This window comes from Ochotona princeps, chromosome 10, assembly GCF_030435755.1.
Source record: "Ochotona princeps isolate mOchPri1 chromosome 10, mOchPri1.hap1, whole genome shotgun sequence".
Lineage (NCBI taxonomy): Eukaryota > Metazoa > Chordata > Mammalia > Lagomorpha > Ochotonidae > Ochotona > Ochotona princeps.
In genome coordinates this window covers 69,764,860-69,789,397 of record NC_080841.1, presented here as the reverse complement: position 1 = coordinate 69,789,397, position 24,538 = coordinate 69,764,860, and the positions used below count along the sequence as shown (strand labels likewise).

Genomic DNA, 24,538 nt, shown 5'->3' with positions numbered 1-24,538 from the left:
CCAAGCGTGTTCTCAGTAAATGCCTCTTGGTGGCTGATGGTGCTCACACTGACCTTTGTCCTCTGTCTCCAGGTCCTTTACAGTGCAAGTGGGTTCTTAGCCAAAAACAGGGACACTCTTCCCACTGACATTGTGCTGCTTTTGAGGTCTTCAGAAAACAGTGTAATTCGGCAACTTGTCAACTACCCTCTGACAAAAACAGGTGAGGAAATTTCCTTTCAGTGAAAAGATCTTCAAATCCAGCTTGTCTCTAGGACTGTCAGACTAAAGTGTTACACTAATTTGTTTTCAAAGCATTAAATATTTATTTATTGATATCTTCTGCCAGGAATCACTTGAAGAAAATATAAAAATGAACTTAAAGAAAGTAGGGTTTTAGTAAAGAAAAGTACTTGCCATTAAGCCCAATAAAGTCTAGCTACTTGTCAAATGAGCCCCTGCTCCTATCAAGAGTTTAAAATCACCAGATGGTTTGCTCTTCTCAGTGGTGTGGAAGTTTTGTATAATTTGTTGGGGACCCTTAAGTTCTGGGGGTTTTCTCCTTTTTTATTTTAATTTATTTTATGATACTGTTCCATGGGCTCTGGGATTTCCCATATTCCCTCCCCATATTGCCTCCTCCCCAATGACTTCCTCTATATTATTGCAATAGTATAGTCCTTCAAAACAATCATAAGTCTATCATTCTGCTAATGAAGTGTAACCTGATGCTGTAGGCATAGAAAACAGTATGAAGTCCAGCATTCTAGTGTCAAGATATATTTAACAGTTTCATTGGGAATTGACCTTTGATTTAGAAGTAGAGATGCATACTACTTTGTGTCTTCACAACTCAATGTGATAAGTCTCTATTATACCATTCTCTAGGTGAATATATGTACATGCATGTTTACTCACATATCTATTGATCTTGATATTTTGCATGAAGGATGCTTTATCTCAGAGAGAATGAGGCTTTGTATAGTTTTTTAGAGACCCTGAAGTTTTAATGAGCTTCAGTTAAAAAATTTTAAATAGAGGGGCGGGTGCAGTGGCTCAAGTAGCCAATCATCTGATTGCAGCGCTGGTATCCCATATGGAAGTCAGTTTGCATCCGGGAGGCTCCACTTCTCATCCAGCTCCATGCTTAAGGCCTGGGGAAACAGCAGATGACGGCTCATGTCTTTGGGCCCCTGAACCTGCAGTAGCAGATCCAGAAGAGGCTCCCAGCTCCTAGTGTCAAATTAGCTCAGCTCTGTCTATTGAGGCCATTTGGGAAGTGAACCAATGGATGGGAAATCTCTCTCTCTCTCTCTCTGTCTTTCCCTCATTCTGTGAATCTGCCTTTCCAATAAAAATCAATGTATCTTTTAAATAAATTCAAAATAGAAAAAGTAGCAAGCGGACATTCAGCCTAGTCTGCACAATATTCACATTCCATATCTGAGCCCCTGAATTCAAATATCAGCCCCAGCTCCCTGTTCCAACCTCCTGCCAGAGCAGACCCTGGGGACAGCAGGCAGGAGTTCAGGTAGTTGAGTCCGTACCACACACATGACAGACCTGCCACCCACATCCCAGAAAGGGTTTCATTCCTGCACCTTCGTCTCGGGGGCAGCCTTATGCCACCACAAAGGAGAGGAATTTGCCAAACTGATTGAGGCTACCTGATCACCTGAGAGGAGAGAAAAGAATAATAACCAATCTGAGATCATGTTGAGTTAAGGAGATATTGGGATACCACTATTAGAACAAGAAACTCTGGGGTTATGGGTTTGGTGGGTGGTGACAGAGCAGTGAAAGTGAATTACATTTCCAGAGGCCTGCCTTGTACCATGTCTGTAACTCCTCCCACCATCATGGATTCAAACTGCAGATCACAGACCCAGCCAACGGCCCAAGAACAACATGATTTAGGGACGACTGGGATTTCAAGTCCAAGCAGCATCACTATTTCCCTGCCTTGATTTGTGGACATTTGTGTAGCTCTTAGTGCAAAGTAGGCATTTCTGAATGCTAGACAAAAAATGAACATTGCAGGCCCAGCGTGTTGGCCTAGTGGCTTAAGTCCTCGCCTTGAGCATGCCAGGATCCCATATGGGCGCCGGTTCTGGTCCCGGTGGCCCTGCTTCCTGTCCAGCTCCCTGTTTGTGGCCTGGGGGAGCAGTAGAAGCCGGCCCAAGTCTTTGGGACCCTGCACCCATGTGGGAGATCCCAGGGGGCTCCTGGCTGCTGGCTTCAGATCGACTCAGTTGCAGCCCTTGGGGTTACATGCGGAGTGGATCATCAGATGGAGGATCTTCCTCTCAGTCTCTCCTCCTCTTTGTGTGTCTGCCTTTCCAATAAAAATAAATAAATCTTTTTAACAAATGCACATTGCCTTCCATACTTGGTTTGCTGGAATTAATGACCCATTCAATTTTGAAAGGCCCATGGTAAAGTTTGCCCTGGGCTCAAGAAAATCTCAGAGTTCAATGAGCACAAAACACAATAAGAAGCAAGTTACTCTTTTCGCCATCATCCCCTCATGACCTCTCATAACTGGGGAGAAAAATCAACATTTACTTCTTCTTTTTGTATTTTCCAAACTGGAGGATGCTTTTCTCCCTGAATCTAATATTTGCTGAAAATTTCTACATAATACTAAAACAGTACTAAATTTCTTAATAGTTAACCATGCATATGAATGTGATTACGGTAGGGTCAATAGGGCATATCTTAACATTTAAGTATGTGAGGGGAAAAAATTATCTAGCCATTGGGAATTTGAAGAGCTATCTTAATTTTACCTGCATTCCTGTAGGCAATCTGCTGCATTCTAAAACCAAAAACAACATGAACTACCAAATGAGGACTTCAGAAAAATCAATCAACCTGACAAAGGTAAGAAATTGCATTTTTTTTCCTGGTGGCTATGCATCTGAGAAAATTTAACCTTTCACAATGGCAATACTTGTGTGTGTGCCTAAAAGTGAACATATTTTCCTTAACTTTTCTCCTTTCTGTCTTTCTTTTCGTTTTATCCTAATGTTTATGTTACTGCGAGTGGTTAAAATAATCTGCATTTCTGATACATTCCTAACTCCTCTTTTGTAGTTATTTGTAAATGTTACACCAATACTAAGAAATTATGTATTTGTGAGGGTAAGAGATAAAAATATCATGTGCAAGACGGATTGAAATTCCAGTGAAACTAATAAAATAGGGATAATAAAATAAGAAATATATAAGAAATACTTTTGTGCTATATTTATTCAGATGCATATACTAGGGTTGATATTTGACCTAGCAATAAGATGCTAGTTAGGATGCCCACATCGCATAGCCAGATTCCCAAGTTCTATGCCCACCTCCAACCCCTGAGTCCAGCTTCCTGAATGGTGGCAGTGATGAGCATGTAATTGTGTCCCCGCCACCTGCATGGAAGACCTAAACGGGATTCCTGGCTCCCAGCGGCAGCCCTTGACCAGCAGACAAGCACTGAGCAGTGAACTGATAGGTGGATGGCAACCCTCTCTTTCTCTGTGTCCTTTTCTTTGTCCATTGGCAAATGCATGCACTAAGATAAGCTGAAGAAAGACATCATGTGCTCCTTGGGGAGCCTGAATTCTGCAGGTATTGATGTCTCTGTCTTCCTTGGTCTTCCTAGGGTGAAGCCAGAGAGAGCCCACGTCACGGCAGAGAAACAACCAACATGAAAACACAGACAGTTGCCTCATATTTCAGAGTAAGCTGGAAAATTACGTCATGCCGAGAAAGGCTTTATCTTAAATGAGTGACAGATCAAAACCTGGTAGCCAATGTCAAGGTGGAGGCTACCAGCCAAAGAGAACATTTGCTGTGTCAAGTTCACTGTGTGTTAGATTCAGGATATGTTGGGGCGAACCATCAGGAAGCCACAGATGTGTCTACTTGATACTTGACTGGTAAAAATATTGAGGTTCTCTTCAGGTTTCTTGGAGGTCTCGACTTCAATTAGAATTTACCCCCAGATCAGATGTACTTTCACTAGAGATAACCGAGGAGAATTCCTAACACAATGTTCTGATAACTACCAATTCTCCTTCTCACTCCTGACGGAGATGGGATGAGGTTAAGCCATATCTTCCTGCAGATACATCAGCTGAAAATCCAGTGCAGGATTGGGATAAAGGGAAGAGTGACCTGGGAGATAGTGCCATGGGGCAGTGTGCTCAGCACCAGACCAAGACAACTTTCCATCCCTGGGCCATATGAGATACAGAAAACTAAAAAGCAGCACTTAAATTTCTCTGGGTGATGTAAAGTGATCAATCTCTTACTAATCTCTCCTAACAAATCATATTAACCAGACAACAAAAATGGAGGGAAATGCCACCAAAAACCTGGAGATTGTTAATGATGTAGTTTGACACAGCAGAGATGAAGGAAATTGGATTACATTTACTCTAAGTCTGCAATGAATATATCCAAGTCTCTAACCAAATCATGAAAGATTTTCTTTTTCAAATTCATGAGCACTTGAATTAAAAAATTGTCAAGTCCTCAGGTCAGGCAGGGTTTACTCAATCATCCTGGAGTAGGGCCTGGTACATTTCTATGCTTAATGTCTCAGGCTGCTGTTACCCCCTCTTTGAATCAGGTGCAGGGTGCATATGAATCACAGAGTATTAACAGCCATATCATTTCCTGCTTTAAAAGTGAGTTATCTCCCTATAGCCCCTGAACCTTTTTACCGTAATTAACTATGTAAAGATTGTCAACAATATAATTAAAAAATAAATTTCAAAAAAGTGAGCTATCCAGGACCATTGTCCTGCAACTCTGGTCTGTGCCAAACACTCTATGTATGTTTAAACCAGATTGGTCCAAGAAATTGTCTCAGTCTTCAAGCTGAAGTAAGAAACTACTGAAGATAATTCCACATGTACTGTAATGTGTTTTTAAATTTGTTTTTCATTCTACAGACAAGAATGAACATAGTATAACATTATGCCTTTTTGGCTTGGAAATGTGTCACCGAAACTGCTAAGCCCTGCTTGTAAAGCCAGCAGACACGACCTGCCCTTGGGTCACCAATGCATGGTGACTCACCAATTGATGATAAATGTAATAAGATATGGCTCCCACAGACAGGTCCAGCTGTTTGAAAAGAAAATATCTGAGTCCCGGTGGCCAAAAGCTAATCATCCAAACGCAGTGCCTTGTTGATTGCCCTGGGTCAATATTTGCTTTGACTGGCATGATACCTGGGGCATGGATACTCCCAGCACAGAAAGAGATCTGTTCAGCAGGGACCCTCCATGTCCCTGTCACCAGTGGTCCTGGTCCATGGGAGGCTAGTTCTGGGATTATCCTAGTATGTTAGACTTAGTTGTCCAGCAGTGGGCTACTGCTTTCATCAGGTATAGGTGGCAAGAATTTTCATATCCATGTAATTTTTAAAAAGTTCTCCTAAAATAAATAAGAAAAGTATCACACTACCCATACAATGAGGTAGGCATTTGCCCTAACAGCCAAGCCCTACATTAGAATAGCTGGTTTCACCTCCCAGTTGCACTCCTGGTTACCGCTTCCTACTAATACACACTCCTGGAAGGCAGAAGATGATGGCTCAGCTAAATTGGTTGCTGCCGCTCACATGGAAAAATGAGGTTGAGTTCTCAGCTCCTGGTTTTAGCCTGGCCCAGCAGTAGCCATTGTGGATATTTGGCAAGGGAGCCACTGGATAGGATCTTGCTCTCTCTCAAACACACACACACACACAACACAATCTCACTGTTTTTTTTTTTTAAATAAAGAGGTGTAATTATTAAATGTTAGACAAATTTTTAAAGTGTTTAAGGATACAGAAATGTTTACACTCAATAAATTACCACACTGTTTCCCATAAATATGTACAAATTGTTAATTTTAAAGAAATGATCAAATTAGAGCAGACAAAAATATTTACATGGATATATCGTTTTGTCTTTTTAAATATCTGTGTCCTATACGGCAAACTATTTTTACTTCTCTATCGTTTTCTTTTTGAAAATATAGGGTAATTCTGCTTTTAAAATATGTTGTCTGTTTGCTTGAGAGCAGAGAGAGAGAGAAAAAACTGGTATCCACTTTAATGGTGGGAGGGACTCAAATACTTGAGCCCTCAATGACTGCTTCCCCTGCTGTGCATTAGCAGGAAGCCAAGATCCAAGAAGTCAAGATCCAGGGTCAGAAGTCAAACCCAGACACTGATGTGGGGCACAGTCCCCTCAACTACCAGGTCCAATGCCCATCTCTCCCAGTCCTTATTTTAAGCTAGATAATTCTAATTGAAATTAAAGTATTTACTTCTACACACTCTGTAGAGAATTGAACAAGGAAATTCATGTAGAAGTTAAATTCAATTTTATGCCTAGATATTGTAGCTTAACAAGTTTACTTGAGAAGATGTAATTACTTACAAACAATATGGAAGATATTTTGTCTATTAATTAAAACCAACAAAAAAGTATACAAATTCTTATTAGCTAAGTTCCTAGTTGTAACCTCTACATTTTATAAGAAAACCTGTAACTTTTATAATATACTATAAATCCAGTTTTCTACCATTTACTGTGATTATTATCCCAGTTGTATTCTTATAGTAAAAAGCTTGCGCGTTTTTGTATGCTACACAGGGAAGTTTACCTTTGTTACATGTTACAGTATTCCCTAATGGATTTGTTATCTAAAATGGTGGTGGGCCAACCTCATTTTGTCCGTTGCATCAAACCCAACAATGAGCGGCAGGCAAGAAAATATGACAAAGAGAAAGTCCTGCTGCAGCTTCGCTATACAGGAATTCTAGAAACAGCAAGAATTCGAAGACAAGGATACTCACATCGCATACTTTTCGCTAACTTTATCAAGCGGTATGTGGATTTCTTTCGCAGTTTCTGCTGTATGATTTGCAGATTCTTTAGAAGAATGAGAAAAGTAGAAAAGTACCTAGACATCTAGGAAGGAGGCATTGTTGAGACTTAGAAAGCCACTGCCAGCTTCCCTAAGTGCTGACTCAAGACACACACACCGAGACCTCTAATCAACAGGTCTGAGCATGGGAGAAGCTGAGCATAAAGAAGTTGGGGCATCTGGACTCTCCTTCTAGTTTGACCACTCATGAATGACCCAATCATTCTCAGCTGTGAGAGTTCCTCCACAGTCACCGGGCAAGGTGTGAAGGCAGTACTGAGCTGTCATGCTTGGAGGAGGGGTGCTTCTGGCATCCAACGAGCAGAAGCCTGGGATGCTACCGAACAATCCATTCTACAGGTGCAAGTGAACCCTCCTCAGAAAAAAAAAAATTACTCCAGCCAGAATGTAAGCAAGGCTGGGGGTAGGGAGGGCTGGGAGAGAATCCTGACCTGTATCACAACCACCCCTTCCTCCTCTACTCAATCTGCCATGATTTCCCCCATGGGATTGTCACAGTGATCAAATGAGAGATTGCCAGAATGAACATTTAATACAGCAGTTAGGACCCTGCTTGGAATACCCCTAACCCTTACAGGAAGTGTAGTTCTAATCTTGTTTTAAAAATAACCACAGTTTTATTAAATGGGATACAAGGAAAATTAAACCTCTTATCCAGGTGGTACTGTGGAAACTCTTAAATGTCGAAAAGTGAGAGTACCTTCTTAAATTTTTCCAAAGTCCTGTGAATGGCAACCTGAAAAAGCTACACCATGCCTCTATCACTTATTTGTAAGTTGCTCCCCTAATTTGCAGACTTTTAGGAAAGGAGGCTATTTGCAGAGGTCTTGTGTGGGTGTAAATAGGACTCCTTCCTTGGTTCTGCCTTGACTTTGACCTACCCTGTCCTTCCAGGGTAAAACTTCTCAAGCCCCTTTCTGCTGAAGATTAACTCTTCTGTTTTATGGCAAAGAAACAATCTAAAGGGGAGACATCCAACAGGAACTTCACACATACCCCTGTACTAAGAAGCCACCATCATTAGCTCTGTTTTCCCACTTAACACTGACATGATCTATTAGAGTAGTTCCAAAATTTAATGGAAAATGGAACTAAAAAAAGTAATTTCACTTGGTTGCAAAATTTTCTTTTGGACCATGCATGTTTTTATCATAATACACATTTCCAATTTTGTTCTTTGATAAGATGTATCTACTTATTTGAAAGACAGAATGACAAAGGAAGGAGAGATAGAAAGAGGGAGATACAGAAAGAGAGAAGGAGAGAGGGAAGGAAAGACTATTCTTCCATCTACTAATTCACTTCCCAAACAACCAAGGGTAGGCCGGGCTAAAGCCAGAAACCAGCAAGTACCTCCAGATCTCCTACACAGGTGGCAGGGACCCAAGTACTCAGGCCATCTCTGGCTGCCTTCACAGACACATTAGCGAAGAGCTGGATGGGAAGCAGAGCAATGTGAGTCAGTGACACTTCATATAGGCTTAATACTGCTCCCTCCACTGACTTTATAGAGACCCCTTATATGCATGAATTTTTAAAAAAAAAGCTCCCATGACTTTTTAACTCCTTTTATCTTTTAATTCTCTTTCTCTGAACTTGTAGATGTCCCTGGTAGGATCAGAACTCTTGAAGGCAGTAGTAGAGTAAAACAAGAGGCCCTCATGCCCAGGAGCCAGCAAGTGTAAACCCCATCCCATTACTACATGGGCAACCTTGTTCAGTTATTTTCTGTATATTCCAGAGGCCCTTGGCCTCACGTGCAAATAACAATGCAAACAGTAGTATCCATTCAGTTTGTGTTTTGGAGCAATTAGATGAGCTCATATACAAAGGTGTTTCAAATTGATTTTTCTTCCTGTCATTCACTTCTCTCTCCAGGATTATTTATGGTTCTGCCTGTGGACCTCCTTTTTCTGTTCTTTCTCGCATTCAACTTTTCCTGTTAAAGGTGAATGAGATCAACAGGGGGAAAACTTCAGGGAGAGACTTGGAACAAGCCAAGAGAAAACTCCAATGGGGAGACCCTAGTCCAATGGTGCAAAGCCTGGGTGGAATCAAACTCCTTTACCCAAAGTAAACACCAGTATCCAGTGTTTTGTGGCAGTGGAAGAGGAATGAAAGCTTCCCCCTCTGCTTCCTCCACTACAGACCTTCCATTTTTAATGGAAACGTGGCTTTGTCTTTAAAATGAACAAAACCACAAAAATAAACAGAATAAATGCAAAAATAAACTCAACTCATATTTTGCTTTCCAAAGTCAGAGTTTTGTGGAGGGTCATTACAAAAAAGAAAAGCCCAGCACAGGGATTTTTGCAAATGAACTTATCTGGAACTGGTCCCAGGCAGAGCTGTTCTGAACGCCTGCCCGAAGACTCCCACCGCATTGGGTCCGGGATTCTCTTCCCACAAAGCTTTGTAGGGCTCACCAGGCCCCAGGAGGATGCCAGACCTTGACACAAATCTAACCAGCCCTTCTTTCACTTCAAGGTACTACGTCCTCTGCTACAAGTCCAGCGAAGAGCCCCCTGTGAGTCCTGACACCTGTGCCGCCATTCTGGAAAAAGCTGGTCTCGATCACTGGGCCCTGGGGAAAACCAAAGTAATGTCTTCCCGTAATTTGCAGGAACCATTAAAGGTTGCATTTACTGCGAATGAGAGCATTTTATCCTGATTGAAAATAATGTGGCTTTCCACATCGCAGAAACTTTTGCTTACATAAGGAAGTATATGAATTCATATGTATTGCTTCATCAGCCTTGAACCCAGTTGCTCTTTGTGAAAGTTTTAAAAATGACAGAGCCATTTCTTTCCAGGGTTTATCCAAAAACAAGATAAAATTGATAATGAACATACTTTATATTAACCATTTCTGCCAACAATATGATGCATTTTCTCTATTTTATCACCACTCAACACAGTCTAAAAACTATACAGGATTATCACGATCTAAAAGAAGATTTCTATGGGTTTTATTTTGGTTTGTTCTGTTTTCTAATCTGCCTCTATGATGAACTCAAAATATACATGGGGCAAAATAGTTGCCATCACTCTTAGGCATGCTGGGTGCGTGGATATTGACATATTGATGTTAGCACTCAGAGTCTGTAGATCTCAGTTTATGTAATGATACCCTGGAGAAAAAAGTGAAAAGGCATAACCCACCTTGAATATGGGAGTAAGGCAGCTGTCTGCTTGGAGAAAAGATATACTGGCCTTCTCAAACCTGCTGCTAGCATCACAGCGTACAGAAATGAAATAAACAGAATATCAGGGTCCAGCATGTGTCTCTTAAGCACAAAAAAAGGAGGTGGACTCCAGCAAAGAGATGCTCATGCATCAGTTACAGAAGAGTGACTGCCATGAACCACACCACAGAAGTAAAACCAAAGAAATTTTCACATTTGCCTATAAACTGACAGAGCTCAAGTCTTGGGGTGGGAAGTGTAGGCAAGAATTTTCATAATGTCCAGCTAGGAAGTTAGTCATGTCACATTTGAGACCAAGGGTCCTACTTATTCAGTAGTCTGTACTTAGTTTAATATTTCATGCTGGGAGATTCTGGACATGAAAAAGATGTACATGTGAATCACCACTCTCTCCCTCTCTCTTTCTAAAGGTATGTATATATATATATGGAAAGGTATGTATATATATATATGTATATATATATATATATGGAAAAAAACTATTTACAGAGAGAGAAGGAGAGACAATGAAAGAAAGAAAGATCTTCCATCTGCTGAGTTACTCTGCAAGTAGCTGCAATGGCTTGAGTTCAGCCAATCTGAAGCTGGGAGTCAGAAGCTTCCTCTGGGTCTCCTATGTGAGTGTAGGGTCCCAAGGCTCTGGGCCATCCTCCACTGCTTTCCTGGGCCATAAGCAGGGAGCTGGATCAGAAATGGAGCAGCCAGGACACGAACCAGTGCTCACATGGATATCAGCACTTGCAGGCAGAGAATTAGGCAATTGAGCCATCGTGCCACCTATCACTCCATTCCCTTGTAGAAATTCATGAAGACAAAATTTTGTTCAAAGAAATTTCAGGACCAGTGATTTGACATGCCAAACTTCAAATGGAGTTTTAACTTGTAAAAAAGCCCTTTGCATTCCCATTCTGCATGGTATTTAAATAGCATTTTAAAGTTATTTGTCTTTTTCCACTTCACCTTTTCCAATTCATTAACATGGATAAAGAGTATTTAATGTAAGAGCATTTCTAATGCATGCCAAAAATAAAAAAATAAAAAGATGACCTTTTTAAACAAGATTGAATTTTAAATGAATTGTCAACAGCAGAATGGACTAAATATATTAACAGCTAGAGTTCTGTAGAAATTAAAATTGAATTTAATCAGAATCTTTAATGCTAAACTGTTTGCCTGTGGTGCCAAGCTTGAAGTCCTGGAACGCTGGGAGAATTCCATAGGCAAGGTTACTTACTAGGTCCCCTGAATCAGACAAAACATTATTTACATTTCAGTGGCTTTCTTGATGGATTCCTCAATCTGTTGCAGTTGACTCTTGTTAGCAAATGTAGCCATTCGAAGGAAAACAGCATGACTATGTCCTTGGGTGGGGGGACAGGAACCAGGTTTGGAACTTTGAGATCAGAACACAGAACAGAAATGCCTTCAGTTCAGGTGGATTGGAGCATGATCAAGCCACGGAAGTTCCATGACAGCCTTCTGCTCTCCTGAGAAAGCTGTGCGCTCATTGTGCCTGGAGCCTCCTTGTGCCTCATTCCCATCCACTGTGAGTCCCTGTGGATGTGCACATGAGCTTTGCTCCCCTTCCTCTCACCAGCAGACACATTCAGATCATAAACCTCAGTGCATAGTTAATGAATGAGCAAACAGGGCCACGACTGTCCTGGGTCTTATAACACATTTGTAATACTTTCAAACTTGGAGTAGATAATTGTCTTTAAAAATAATATAAAAATTAGTTCAGACTATGCACGGCTAAAAATAACTGAGCTCAAACACAATCATGTTGGTCCCCCAGCAACCTGAAATTGCTTGTTACGAATAAGCAGCTTGATGAATTGCATTTTGTCGTTCCCAGAGACATCCTAGCCAACAGCAGAAGGCAGTGCTTTCCAAAAACCTCCAACAATGTACGATATAACAACCCTTCCCCAAAGTGCGTGATTCCTTTCCACATGAGTTCCATGGTTTGATCTGTGTTTTCTTCCACTTCCTTTAAGGTGTTTCTTAAATACTATCATGTGGAACAGTTAAACCTAATGCGAAAGGAAGCCATCGACAAGCTGATTTTGATTCAAGCCTGTGTCAGAGCATTCCTGGGTTCAAGAAGATACAAAAAATTACAACAGAAAAGGAAAGAAAGTGCCATCGTCCTGCAGTCAGGTAATCACCCATAGCCTCAAGCTGTAACGTCTAGACACAGGCATTAAATCGAGTCCTGCAGGAGTTCTAATATGCAGGCCCTAGTGCCTCTGGTACCATGTGTTTGCTTCCAAACACTGGCCCCAAAACTTTCTATCAGTGATTGACATTTTTAATATTCAATTATTAGATAAAATCACTTTGAACTTTGGAATAACAACTCATCTTCAATATCTTCTTAAAATTATCTGTCAAGGAGGAATGAAACATAACTGGCCTATCGTGCAAAATATGGCGAATCGCAAGATTCATAGGATTAAAATTCACTGGGTAATAAAATGTTTGCTACTTTATTCCAAAGGTTATAATTCTTGACAGCTCAATTAAATCTATTTTGTTAAAGGGCACCTGTTTCTATTAACTGTAGAGAAATAATATTCCAATTTATAATACTATTTATAAAGGTGAGGTCAGGCTGTATATAGTCTTTCCTTTATCCCACTAAGTGGAAGTATTCTGCGTTTTTCTGAGCAAATTCTCAGCTTGGCTATAGGATGCTGTCCTGACAAAGAGAATATCAAGAAATACATCTGGGCTTTGTGCCACCTTGTTGAGATTAAAAAGGCAAAAATATTAACTAATATTCTGAAATACATCCGGTCTCAAGGGTCACTGAGACCCAGATCTAGAAAAAGCTACTTCAAAACATTTGTGAAAAATGGAATGTTGAAGACAAAAAAAAAAGTAGAAATCCATACATTGTCTTCATAATAGCATTTTCTACTAACCCTTTGAAGATCCCTGGCATGCATTGGTTTCTAAAGTTTGGGACACCAGAATACACTGGTCTTAAAATATAGTTGCATTCTCAAGGTGGAGGAATCCACCATGGTGGGAGTGTTTGGGGATGGGTGGGGAGAATCCCAGTACCTATGAAACTGTGTCGCATAATACAATGTAATTAATGAATAAAAAAAATAGTTGCATTCTATGAACCTTTTGAGATGCCCTCTTACTTAACATCATAAAGGCTTTCTCTCAGGAAGAATACAATGTGGCAAAAAGGGATGGTAAGTGCTAGCCAAGTTTGAGTAAGTGAAGCACCCTTGGCCATCAGCTGTGCTCCTCTCAAGCCTTTCAATAATCCCTGATAAGAAAGAGATGTTAGTTACTTTGTGGCAATAGCATTGCCTTCTGCATGAATCCCATCTTTGTAAGCCTGGACTGCTTAGTACCTTTAATCTTGCTTTCCCCTTTGAGATTGATGGGCAAAGCCACCTCTTTCTAGCCACTCAAGGAATACGCTGGGCTTTGTATGTTGCAGTGGCGAGAGGACATATGGTCAGAAAACAGAAAAGAGAGCTCAATGGGGTGAAATCCACAGCAGGAACCACTACCCAGATTCATGACCAGGAATTTGACTACAGGAAAGACTTCCAAAATAAAAGGTATGGTGATGTACCTTCCTGTACCATCCTGTCACACTGATTTTCTGAATCTCTCGGGACATAGAGAAATGTCTCATCTCTTTCTCATCTGTTACTAGGTGCCTGACATCGGGCTATCAGATGTTCATGATCACTGGTCCCTTCTGGGGTTCCTCTTATTTTCTCTTTTCACAGATTCATTGTAGTTATTTGAAAGATAGAATTACAGAGGGATAAAGAGAGCACTGTTCCAGCCACTGGCTCACTCCTCAAAAGGCTGAAATGACCAGAGTCAAATCAAGCCAAAGCCAACAGTCAGGAACTCCATCCAGGTCTCCCCTGTGGGTGGCGGGAACCCAAGCACGTGATCAGTTTTCCAGTGCTCTCCCAGATGCACCAGCAGGGAGCGGCACTGGGACTGGTGCTCATACAGGGTGCCAGTGTCAGAGATAGCAGCTTAGCCCACCAACGCTAAGTCCCCTTCCTGACTGGGAACTTGGGTGGATTCTTATTCTTATGTCCACATTTTCCTTCTCAAATGTTCCCTTTTTGTCTGCTCCTACACTTCCATTCACAGCTCTGCTTCTGATTCTTGAGGGCTCCTCATGAACATTTCCTCCACTCTTCACATTTGAATCCTTTCCCACAGCCAAATCGTATCTCTGGGTACCTCTCACTCACTGCCATAGCCGTCACATCCCATATGCCATTGACCCGCAAATCACCATCTCTAGCTGTCCTTGCTTCCTCTGAGCAATCATCTCCATGTTTCCAGGTGTGTATTAGCAGTTCCACTTGAACCTATGCTTCACAACAGGGATGGATAAATCAATGAGACAAAGTCCTTACAATCTTATTACTCACAGCATCACAGGCAAAAGTATATAGGGTCAATAAGTAGATGTTTCCAGTGAGATTGTCTAGCTCTGATATAAAAGCATGCAAATATCATTGCTGGCTTAGTAGGTAGGGATTAGGGAAAAGAACTATGTTCTTTTATATTCAGAAGCCTACATCCAGTCTGCAAAACATTCATAAAGGGGCTATTACCTAGGCATGGTAGGCTAGACTTCTGCCTATATGGACTCCAGTTTGAGTCCCAGCTGCTTTACTTCTGATCCAGCTCCCTCTTTATGACCTGGGAAAGCAGCAGAGAATGACTCAAGTCCTTGGACCCTGCACCCGTGTAGGAGACCTGGAAGAAGCTCCCAGTTTCTGATTTTGAATGGGCTGATATCTGGCCATTGTGACCATTTGGGGCATGAACCAGCAGATAGAAACTCTCTCTCTCTCTCTATCTCAGTGTGTGTGTGTGTGTGTGTGTATGAAAGAGAGAGGGAGACTTTCTCTCTGTAACTCTGACTTTAAAAAAAAAGTAAAATAAATTATTTTTTTAATCTCATAGAAAGAGCCTATTGTGGAAAATCTATGCGTAGACTTCAATTTTCTTTTTTTAAGATTCATTAATTTTTATTGGAAAGTCAGATATACAGAGAGGAGGAGAAAGAGAGGAGGAGAGACAGAGAGGAAGATCATCCATGCACTGATTCACTCCCCAAGTGTCTGCTGTGCCAATCCAAAGTCAGGAGCCAGGAGCTTCTTCTGGGTCTCCCACGCGGGTGCAGGGTCCCAAGGCTTTGGGCCGTCCTCACTGCTTTCCCAGGCCACAAGCAGGGAACTAAAGTGTTTGTGTAAATAATGAAAACTGAGTTGACCCGAGATGGGTAAGATGAGGCAGAGGTCATCCAAACCCCAAGCAAAGTCCCCTGGTCTTGAGCATCAGAGATTACCCCCACTGTGCCACAATGACATCCCTAGGTATTAGTTCTTGACTGCATCTGAACTGTGTTGCTGTAGTGAGATTTCTAACCTTGGCTGGAAGAAAAAATTGAAAGTATAATGAATGTCTTATCTTCAAGTTAAAGGGAAATCATTTGGGAAGGATATTGGCAAAGCAACACTCATTGCATGATCATCAACTGTGGCAAGGGTAGCCCTTTCTGCTTTAATTTTATAAGATATTTCATATGATCAAGACACTTGGTGCTTATTAAAGTCCAGTGCATCATCCCGGTAAACACACCCTTGCTTGCTGATCTCAACGCTAACCTTGTTTTCCCTAACATCTAGTCACATTAGAATCTTGGTTTTAAAAGGGAAAAAAAATTGGAAATGATTCAGTTCCTATAATTTTTTTTTAATTTGGCTGACATTTCCTTTTTTAATGTTTATTTATCTATTTTTATTTATTTGAAAGAGAGAGTGAATAAAAGGAAAAGAGGGAGGAAAAAGAGAAAATCTTCCATGTCGTGGTTGGTTGGGCCAAGTCAAATCCAGGATCCTGGAATTCCACCCAGGACTCCCTTGTGGATGGCAGGGACTCAGGCACTTGAGTCTGTTGTCTCCCCAGGTGTGCATTAACAGGAAGCTGGGTCAGAAGCAAAGGAAGTGGGACTCGAACTAGCACTCATACAGGATGCAGGCATCCTTTAAGCCACTGCACCACAGCATTCATGCCAAGTTTCTCAAATGTTGCCACCTCATTAAATAAACATATAGTTCTTCACATGCTGGGACATTTGCCATTCTGAGTGAAAACTGAGGTTCTTATTACTTACAAGTCCTCTTGGCTTTGGTTAGAGAAAATAAGGGAAATCCTTAGATTTTGTGGCTTGGTAAAATTTTAGCTGGGAATTTCCTCTTTTCTTTGCTTCTTTTGTTCTTCCAGCATGAGTTTGCACAAAGTTGTTGCCAGGAGGAGCCCTAAACTGCAGTGCTGTATCATATATCCAGATGTGTTTTTCACAGGGACTTCTTCGGGATGAAACAAATGGGGGACACAAGCCTTCCTGAGAATCCTGCCAGTCCAGTGCCACACAAGAGAGGGACCACGTCTCTGGCCACAGTGTCCACATTCAAAGCCCAGGAGGGGGCCACCAACACTGGGGAGCAAAACAGCAGAAGATCTCAGATGCAGAAGAAAATGCACACTGTGTATGGGGAGGGCAAGCCTAAGCTAGGGCCATGCCACTCTGAAAGCCTCAGCCCCAAACACAAGAGCATCAAAGACCAGAAAGAGACCTGTCAACTCAGAAAGCCAGAGAGAGACGAAGGCGGGATGCAGAGGTTACCAGAGAATGGGGATGGGGCTGACCCCAAAGAAGCTCAGGTGGAAAGCTGCCCTAGGCTTGGGCCCGCAGGCTGTAACACTTATTCGGAGCCTACTACCTGCCAGAGGTCCGTTTATCAAAATACAAAGAGTGAGGAGAGGAAGAAGAAGACGTGCAACCAGGAGAGACACTGTCTGAATCGGGAAAATGCCCAGGAGACACAGGCTGCACCAGACTGGCATGCCGAGGAAGAAGACCGAGCGGCCATGTTCATTCAGAGCAAATACCGCGGCTACAAGAGAAAGCAGCAGGTGCAGAGGGACAGGGCAGCGCCCCCTCGAGGGAGCCCGGAGGCTGAAGGAGCAAGCAGCGCTCGCAGTCTCTGTTCCCCTTCCACGAGGCCTGAGCCGTTCTGTAACACCAAGAGCAAAGAGGACAAAGACGCAGAAGCAACTTCAAAGGCAACAGCCTGGAATGTGGTCCTCTTCTCAAAACAGGTGTGCTCACGGAGCAATTCCCTGTTCCTCTCTCTCTCTCTTTCTCTGTCTTTCTCTCTCTCTCTCTCTCTCTCTCTCTTTCTCTCTGTATCTCTCTCTCTCCTGTTTTATCCATGTCTGACCATGAAAAGGTCCTTGTAAAGTGACAGCTCTTCTACAAGAGGACTTCAAAAAGTTGATGAAAAGTGGAATTCAAATTGATTCGAGTGCAAAACTGTAAATCCACACAGTTCTGGCCCCATCTGCATTATTCATGAAGGGTTTTTTTTTTTTTTTAAGACTTTTTAGTTCATAGGATTCAAGGATTTCAAAACATGCTTGCATCCAGATCAGCTTACCCTGTGGGCAAGTGTTTAGCCTAGTGGTGAAGACACCTGTAACCCACATCAGGGTACCTCAGGCCCAAGCTCACTCTGGCTCCTGCCTCTAGCTTCCTGCTAATGTAGACCTTGGGAGGCTATGGACATGACTCACGTACTTAGATCCCTGTCAACCATGTGAGAGACCTGGAGTCTCTGCCTCTGCAAGCACTTGGGGGAGTAAACCAACACATAGGATCGATCTCTCTCTCTCTCTCTCTCTCTCTCTCTCTCTCTCTTCACACTCCAAATAAATACCTATATAATTATTTCAAATGTATCTTTAAATCCCGTTTCCCATGAACTTTTGGGTGTATTCTTGAACTACCTCCTGGATAAAGTGAATATTTTAACCAGATGGCCTCTAAGACACGTGCATTAAGGACAGTCGGTGGTGTAGGAAATAACAGAAGAAATACCACAATGGGTCAGGTACACAGGAGGGTCCACTTTGCCCCCTGATGCCCTGAATTTTGCCCTGTGTCTCTATGGCTTGCGCAGCCCATGAGAAGGCCACGTAACTGTTCATGGATCCCACTTTCGTGCTGAGCCATGCCCCGGCCGTCTCCAACTTCCAGTTGCCCTAGAGGTCATTTAACTAGTCCCCATTCTGCTATTGACTAACTGAACTAACCCTGTCCTATTGTGTTTTTCGTGCTCCTGGAAATAATGATGTTAAAATACAGGCAGCCCGTCCTTGCCTTGGTTCATACATTTTTTTTTTCTCACTCCACTGACCAAATCAGGGGTTAGGACCTAAACTTGCTCCTCTCCTGGGCACCCAGGAGATGGAGAGGTACCCAGTCCAGACACCAGGTACTGCTGATCACACCCTAGCCATGAGCCCCATGTCACATGAGGGTCCAGGTTCAGGCAGAAATGCAGTCCCCCCACCCTATGTGGTATTTCACAGGATAGTGTGTTCACTGAGCTGGGATACAGATGGGGTACACATGGGAGGGGCCCAATGGAAAGAGAGGACCCAGGACAGAGCAGTCCTGATGTTAAAGCTGAGAAAACTGAACCTAGGAAAGAAGGCAGGTATAACTGTGTGGCAGAGTGGATCTTGTCAGAGTGGTCAGGGTGGAAGCTAGAGGCCAGTAAGTCCAGGAAGAATGGCAGCATTTGTGCAGCACCTTGTAACATGCAAAGTGGCCACTGTGATGTATGGGAGTTCAGCCCCTACTGGCGACACCCGCCTTCCTTACTGAGGGCCCTGTGCATGTCCCAGCTCCTTTGCATTTTTGATCCCAAACCCCCTCCTAATGTGCCTCCTGAGCAGCAAAGGATGATGGCCCAAGGTCTTAGATTTCTCCCACCCACGTGGGAGACCCAGGAACAATTCCTGACCCCTGACTCCTGGTTTTGGCCTGATCCAGCAGATGGAAGAACTCTTCCTAAAGTCTCTGTCACTCTACCTTTCAAATAAATATTTTAAAAAGGAAAGAAAGGAGCCTGGCATGGTAGCCTAACAGCTAAAATCCTCACCTTGCATGCGAAGGGGTCCCATTTGGGTGCCAGTTCTATTCCTGGTAGCCCCACTTCCCAACCAGCTGCCTACTTATGGCCTGGGAAAGCAGTTGATCACAACCCAAAGCCTTGGGACCCTACACCCACATGAGAGACTCAGAAGAGGCTCCGGGCTCCTGGCTTCAGATCGGTGCAGCTCTGACCATTGCGGCTGCTTGAGGAGTGAATCAATGGAATCAATGGATGGTAGGTCTTCCTCTCTGTCTCTCCTCCTCTCTTTCCAATAAAGAAAATTATTAAAAAAAAAAAAAAAAAAAACGCAGGATGGACAAATAACATGACTGGGCTCAGGAGTTGTATCAAGTGAGGACTTGACGTTGGGAAGAAGGTCCAGGTGTATCCCGCAGAGGAGGAGCCCAAGGGTGTCCTGGGCCATTGGTAAGGAATGGATCAAACCCCCATGTTCTTTGATTTAATCTGATCACATGACTTTCTCTTTAGATATCGAAGTTGTCTGAAGACTATTTCGTTCTTCAGAAAAGACTGAATGAAATGATTATATCCCAGCATCTGAAGCCACTTCACCCGGGCATCCACCCCCACAAGGCAGCTAACAAACGAGTCCCTTCCCAGCTGTGCCTCTCAGGTAGGACTTCCTGCAGGGAAGGGAAGGCCAGGTCTTTCCTTTCATTTTGTTTATTTGTTTGTTTGTTTGTTTAGCTCCCCCACCTTTGTTCAAGGGCAGATTTGAGATAACCATGTCCTGATTAGGGAGAACTATGGTTTCATTCCATTTCTTATAAACAGATACATTTTTTCTCCAAGAAGGTTCTAACCACCTGTTATCTTCTCTGGCTTCGTTCTCTAATCTTTTTCATCCTTCTATCCACTATAACTAGAATGAAACACACAGATGAGGATAAGAAGGGAAAATAGAGAGCAGGGATCCAGGTAGATTTGAAAAGAGAGAGGTGGGAAGTGGGTAGAAGGCTTTTATTGCTTTCACCAGCTTCTGCAATCTTGAGTATTAAGTGTGCAAGGTGCACACCCCTACTCAGTGTATAAACTCTGGTGCACAACCAAAAGCACTGTTAAATGCACTTCTGGTGAACCTCAGTCACATTCCACCCTCATGGCACTTTATCTAGAAAATATCAAGACCAACTTGACTATCTGGTATGGGAGGAAGGGGAAATACCTCAATGTTTTCCATCAGTTATCCTGATGTGTTGCTTTCAAGTCTGGAATTGTGCTCATGCTTAAATATATATATATTTAAATATGTATATATAGTTTTAAATATATATTCACATATATTTAAATATATGTATAAATATATGTATATGTGTATTTAAATATATGTATATGTATATATATTTAAATATATGTATATGTATATAGTCCACGAAGTGGCTGTTTGTACCACTACTTAACCCGCTTGCTGCCCCTTTGGCCCAGGCCAGACCCTCTTGCTGTGTGCGACACAGAGCCGGGGCCTCTAACTTTAGCTGTTGCCAGAGCCTGTATCAGAATCTGCTGATAGGGTGGGAATGAGGAAGGTGGTGCCTGTGGCAGAGCTGGTGAGTAGGGTAGAGGGTGCAGGATGTCAGGCTAGGCCTGATGTAACACCAACCAAGCAGACAAGATGGAGGTGGGGGCCTGTGTCCTGGGGAGGGGCAGTAGCCACAGACTATAGCCATGACTTCTGCTTTTTAACAGCTCAGAGACTCTGAATAGATCTGGGAAGCAGCAGAACTGAAAGTCAGATGAGCTTGGTGGAGTTATTTGTTTTCATTTCATTTTGTTTTTCTATAGATGTATGAAAAACTTGGAAACTTCAATTCTTAGTTTACCCTGAAAGGACAGTAACTCAGAAGCATTTCCTAGACCCTTCAGTTTTAGCAAGGAGACTTTTTATTTTCTGCCTGGATGCTGAGGCTGTGAGTTCTACTGCTTTGATTTAAGCCAAATCAGGCAATATCTGGATTGTCCCTCTTTCCCCAGAGGAACAGAGAAAGGGCCCACATGAGGCCTTGAGTGGAAAGAAGGCACACAGGACAGACCTGACTGTCCAGTCCCAGGAATGAGGCAGGATATTGGAGAGGCCAACCATGGTGGAGAGCTAGGATTAAACAGGATGTGTCAGCACTAAGAGACACCATGGACGATCCAGAGGAGCTTCAGAGCACATGGTCCCTCCCCGTATATGGCAGGGAGCTGCAAAAGTCTCCTACCCCACCTCCAACTTAGATGTGACCTGAGGAAAGAATAAAGTAGGAACCTAAAGTGACTAAGTGCTATCAGAACATAGAAAACAAAAACACAGCTGAATCTAGCAAGCACATGCTCAAAGCAGTGCAAGAAAGCAGAAATGAGCCTTAAGAGGTAGATGCTAAGCCTCCTCCTGGGAAAATTGAGTTGTGTTTCTGTTCATCTGAACTATTGTACATGGTGCCCACCCTCCTGTTATATACACTTGACAGCATGCGCAGATCATTCTGGTTGAGTCATCTGAGTGGACTTTGGTGTCATGAAGGGAAACATGAAAACCAAGATGGCAGTGGTTTGGATGGGGTGGTGGCCAAGAAGAGAGCTGCTAGCTGTCAGATGCCAAAGGACTTGGCAGCTGGAAAGAGAAAGCCAGGATTTCTGTCATACTTAGTGTGGTGGATGGCCATGCCGGTTACTTCAGATGTAGGGGTGGATGAGTCCATGATGAGTAGACTGGGTTCAAGGTGTGGTGAGTATGAGAAGCCCCTGATGAAAGCTTCTCAGATGGGCAGGTAGACACCAATGTGGTAACTAAAGCCACGAAGTAGATGCACTGGCCCAGGAAGTGAGGTGAGTAAAGAGCCAGGGCAGCAATTCAGACACATGAGGGGCACAGCAAGAAGAACCAGCACCCAACGACAAGGAAGGAAAACCAGGGAGCCCAGAGCCCCCAGAATCTCAGAGAAGAGAGTTTTGTGGAGAGCACATTGTATAGAATGACACTGAGAGAACAGGAGGGAAGAGAGCTGGAAGGTATCCACTGGGGTTCCACTTCATCAGCAGTTACTTACTGAGTTCCCCAGACAATTGTTAAGGATCAGAAGAGATCCAGATGGAAAAAGGAGGTGTAGATAATCATGGTGTCACCTTTCTGGAGATTAATACTCAGTATCTGCAGATATATTCTTTGTCCATTTTAATGATCTGTTTGATGAACAGAGAGTCCAAAGGATTCTAAGATCACAAACTGAACTAGGTGTCACCTGATGGATGAGAAGTCCTCATAGTGCATCCAGTCCACTGTTGTCCATTGAACACCCTGGCTGCTTTGCTGTAGTATGGACATGTTCCACTCCAAACTTCAAGCTCCTAATTTTCTTCATGGCATAGCCTATGGTTGCCTCCTTTGAGCCACCTTTACACCAATGTTGTAAACCTTGTATATCAAGAGCACCTTTGTTGTAAAGAGAGGAGTGCCGGTACAATAATCTGGATGAATTTACCTCCAAAGCTGTTTCCTCAAATAGATTTTTCAGACCTTTATAAGTAGGATCATGTCACATTCTCTGTACTCATGTATCCATGACACAGTAAAGATTCAGTAACTTCTAATAAATTGGCTGGAAAACAGCCTAATTTTCTCTGTGCATAGAGTGGCCAGTGTAGTGGTGTTTGAAAGTTTGATTTATACCCTTAAAAAACAGTGTAATGTTACAGTGCTTAGAATTTCAGACATTTTCCCAGGCCATGTGAGTCTAAGCCCCACTGATGAGAGCAGAAATCTGCTATCTCCTTACTGAGTCTGAGTTCCCGACCATGGAGCCTTGAAGTGTCAGCAGCTGTCCCTGCCTGCCCAGGAAGAATGCAAGCAGATTTAGCCCATGTCAGATGGGACAGATGAGGTTCCCCAGGTCACTGCTACTGCACTGTTCCTCCCCAGGCAAGCTTCCAGTCAGAAAGCCAGAATAAAGCACACTTACATATTATCCTGTGGTGAAAACAGCCCATGAGATAATTTTCTCATATGTCTCAAAAGTCTACTGGCAGGAGCAGGAGCTGTGCTGGAACCCCCTTGGACACTGGCATCCCATATGATTTCCACCCTTGCTTCCTGTTGATGCACATCTGATGGGCCGAGTGCTTGGGGCCCTGTCACCTGTGTGGGAGATCTGCATGCAGTGTTTGGCCCCTTCATCCAAAGTGGCTCACCACCAGCTGCTGCTGTGAGCATTTAAGGAGTGAATCAAAGGACAAGAGATTCTCTCTCTCTCTCTCTCTCTCTCTCTCTCTCTCTGCTTTTCAAATAAGTAAATAAATAAAACTAAAAAAATAAAAAAGGAAACATAATGACACATTTTTTGAGTATCTGAAGACATCTTCATATAATTGCTATATTACAACTCTGTGGATTTTTCTAAGATTTACTTTATTTTTTTATTGAAAAGGCAGATATACAGAGAGAAAACTCTTCCATCCATTGGCTCACTCCCCAAGAGGTCACAATGGCCAAAAATGAGGCAATCCAAAGATAAGAACCAGAAGCTTCTTCCGAGTCTCCCACAAGGATGTAGAGTCCCAAGGCCTTGAACCATCCTCTACTGCTTTCCCAGGCCGCAAACAGGGAACTGATTGGGAAGTGGAGCAGCTGGGATCTGAACCAGAACCCATGTAGGATCCTGGTGGATGTCAGAAGAAGATTTAGCCACTGGAATATCATCCCAGACCCCCCAACTCTGTTTTAAGAACTCAGTAAGTTGCGCTCCTGGCTCCTGGCTTCAGATCGGTTCAATTCTGGGGAATGAACTAGCAGATGGAAGACCTTCCTGTCTGTCTCTCCTTCTCTTTGTAAATCTGCCTTTCCAATAAGAAATAAATAATTTTTTTTAAATCTCAGTAAGTCTTAGCTGAATTATGTAAAGCAGCCTGTAGAAGATTCTTACTTGGAAAAAAAAAATTAGTATCCTAGTAAACATGGGAACTAAATGAGGATGATTAAGTTTTCCAAATGAATTTTAACAAACTGTATAAGGGACTTACTTTATAAGGTACTGTTTCTAAACATGCGAGAGTGTCAAGAATAAAATTAGGGCCAAATGAAAGCTAAGTAGCTCATTATAATAAATACATGAGCTACTAACTGTGACTGTGTGTTTGAACTCCAGTTGTCACACACGGAGCCCTCCAGAAGCTAGCTGCACCTGTGCGTTCATTGAGAAAGACGTGGTATAGGATGCACACAAGCAGAGCCAGGCTGTTAGCTGACAGAGCCTAGGAACTGCTCTTGTGTTTACATTGCGCCATTGTCTTCATGGCACTGTTTCTGCCTGTGTTGTGTTCCTTTACTGGGCTGTTTCCTTCTCCTTCTCCCCGTCTGTCTCTCTCTTCCTGTCCCCCTCGCTCTCCCTTTCCTCATTCTCTCCA

At 42.8% G+C, this 24,538-nt stretch overlaps 1 protein-coding gene across 1 annotated transcript in view; it reads left to right on the top strand.

The window, feature by feature from the left end:
• The window catches only part of MYO3A (myosin IIIA), a 174,886-nt gene that overhangs the window by 130,883 nt on the left and 19,465 nt on the right, over positions 1–24,538 (top strand). Inside the window, exons 21-29 of the mRNA XM_058669751.1 lie at positions 73–202; positions 2,783–2,862; positions 3,629–3,706; positions 6,649–6,854; positions 9,403–9,514; positions 12,122–12,284; positions 13,588–13,711; positions 16,499–17,297; positions 19,628–19,772. Of these exons, the coding sequence (XP_058525734.1) occupies positions 73–202; positions 2,783–2,862; positions 3,629–3,706; positions 6,649–6,854; positions 9,403–9,514; positions 12,122–12,284; positions 13,588–13,711; positions 16,499–17,297; positions 19,628–19,772 (1,837 nt within the window). The remainder of the gene's footprint in view (positions 1–72; positions 203–2,782; positions 2,863–3,628; positions 3,707–6,648; positions 6,855–9,402; positions 9,515–12,121; positions 12,285–13,587; positions 13,712–16,498; positions 17,298–19,627; positions 19,773–24,538) is intronic.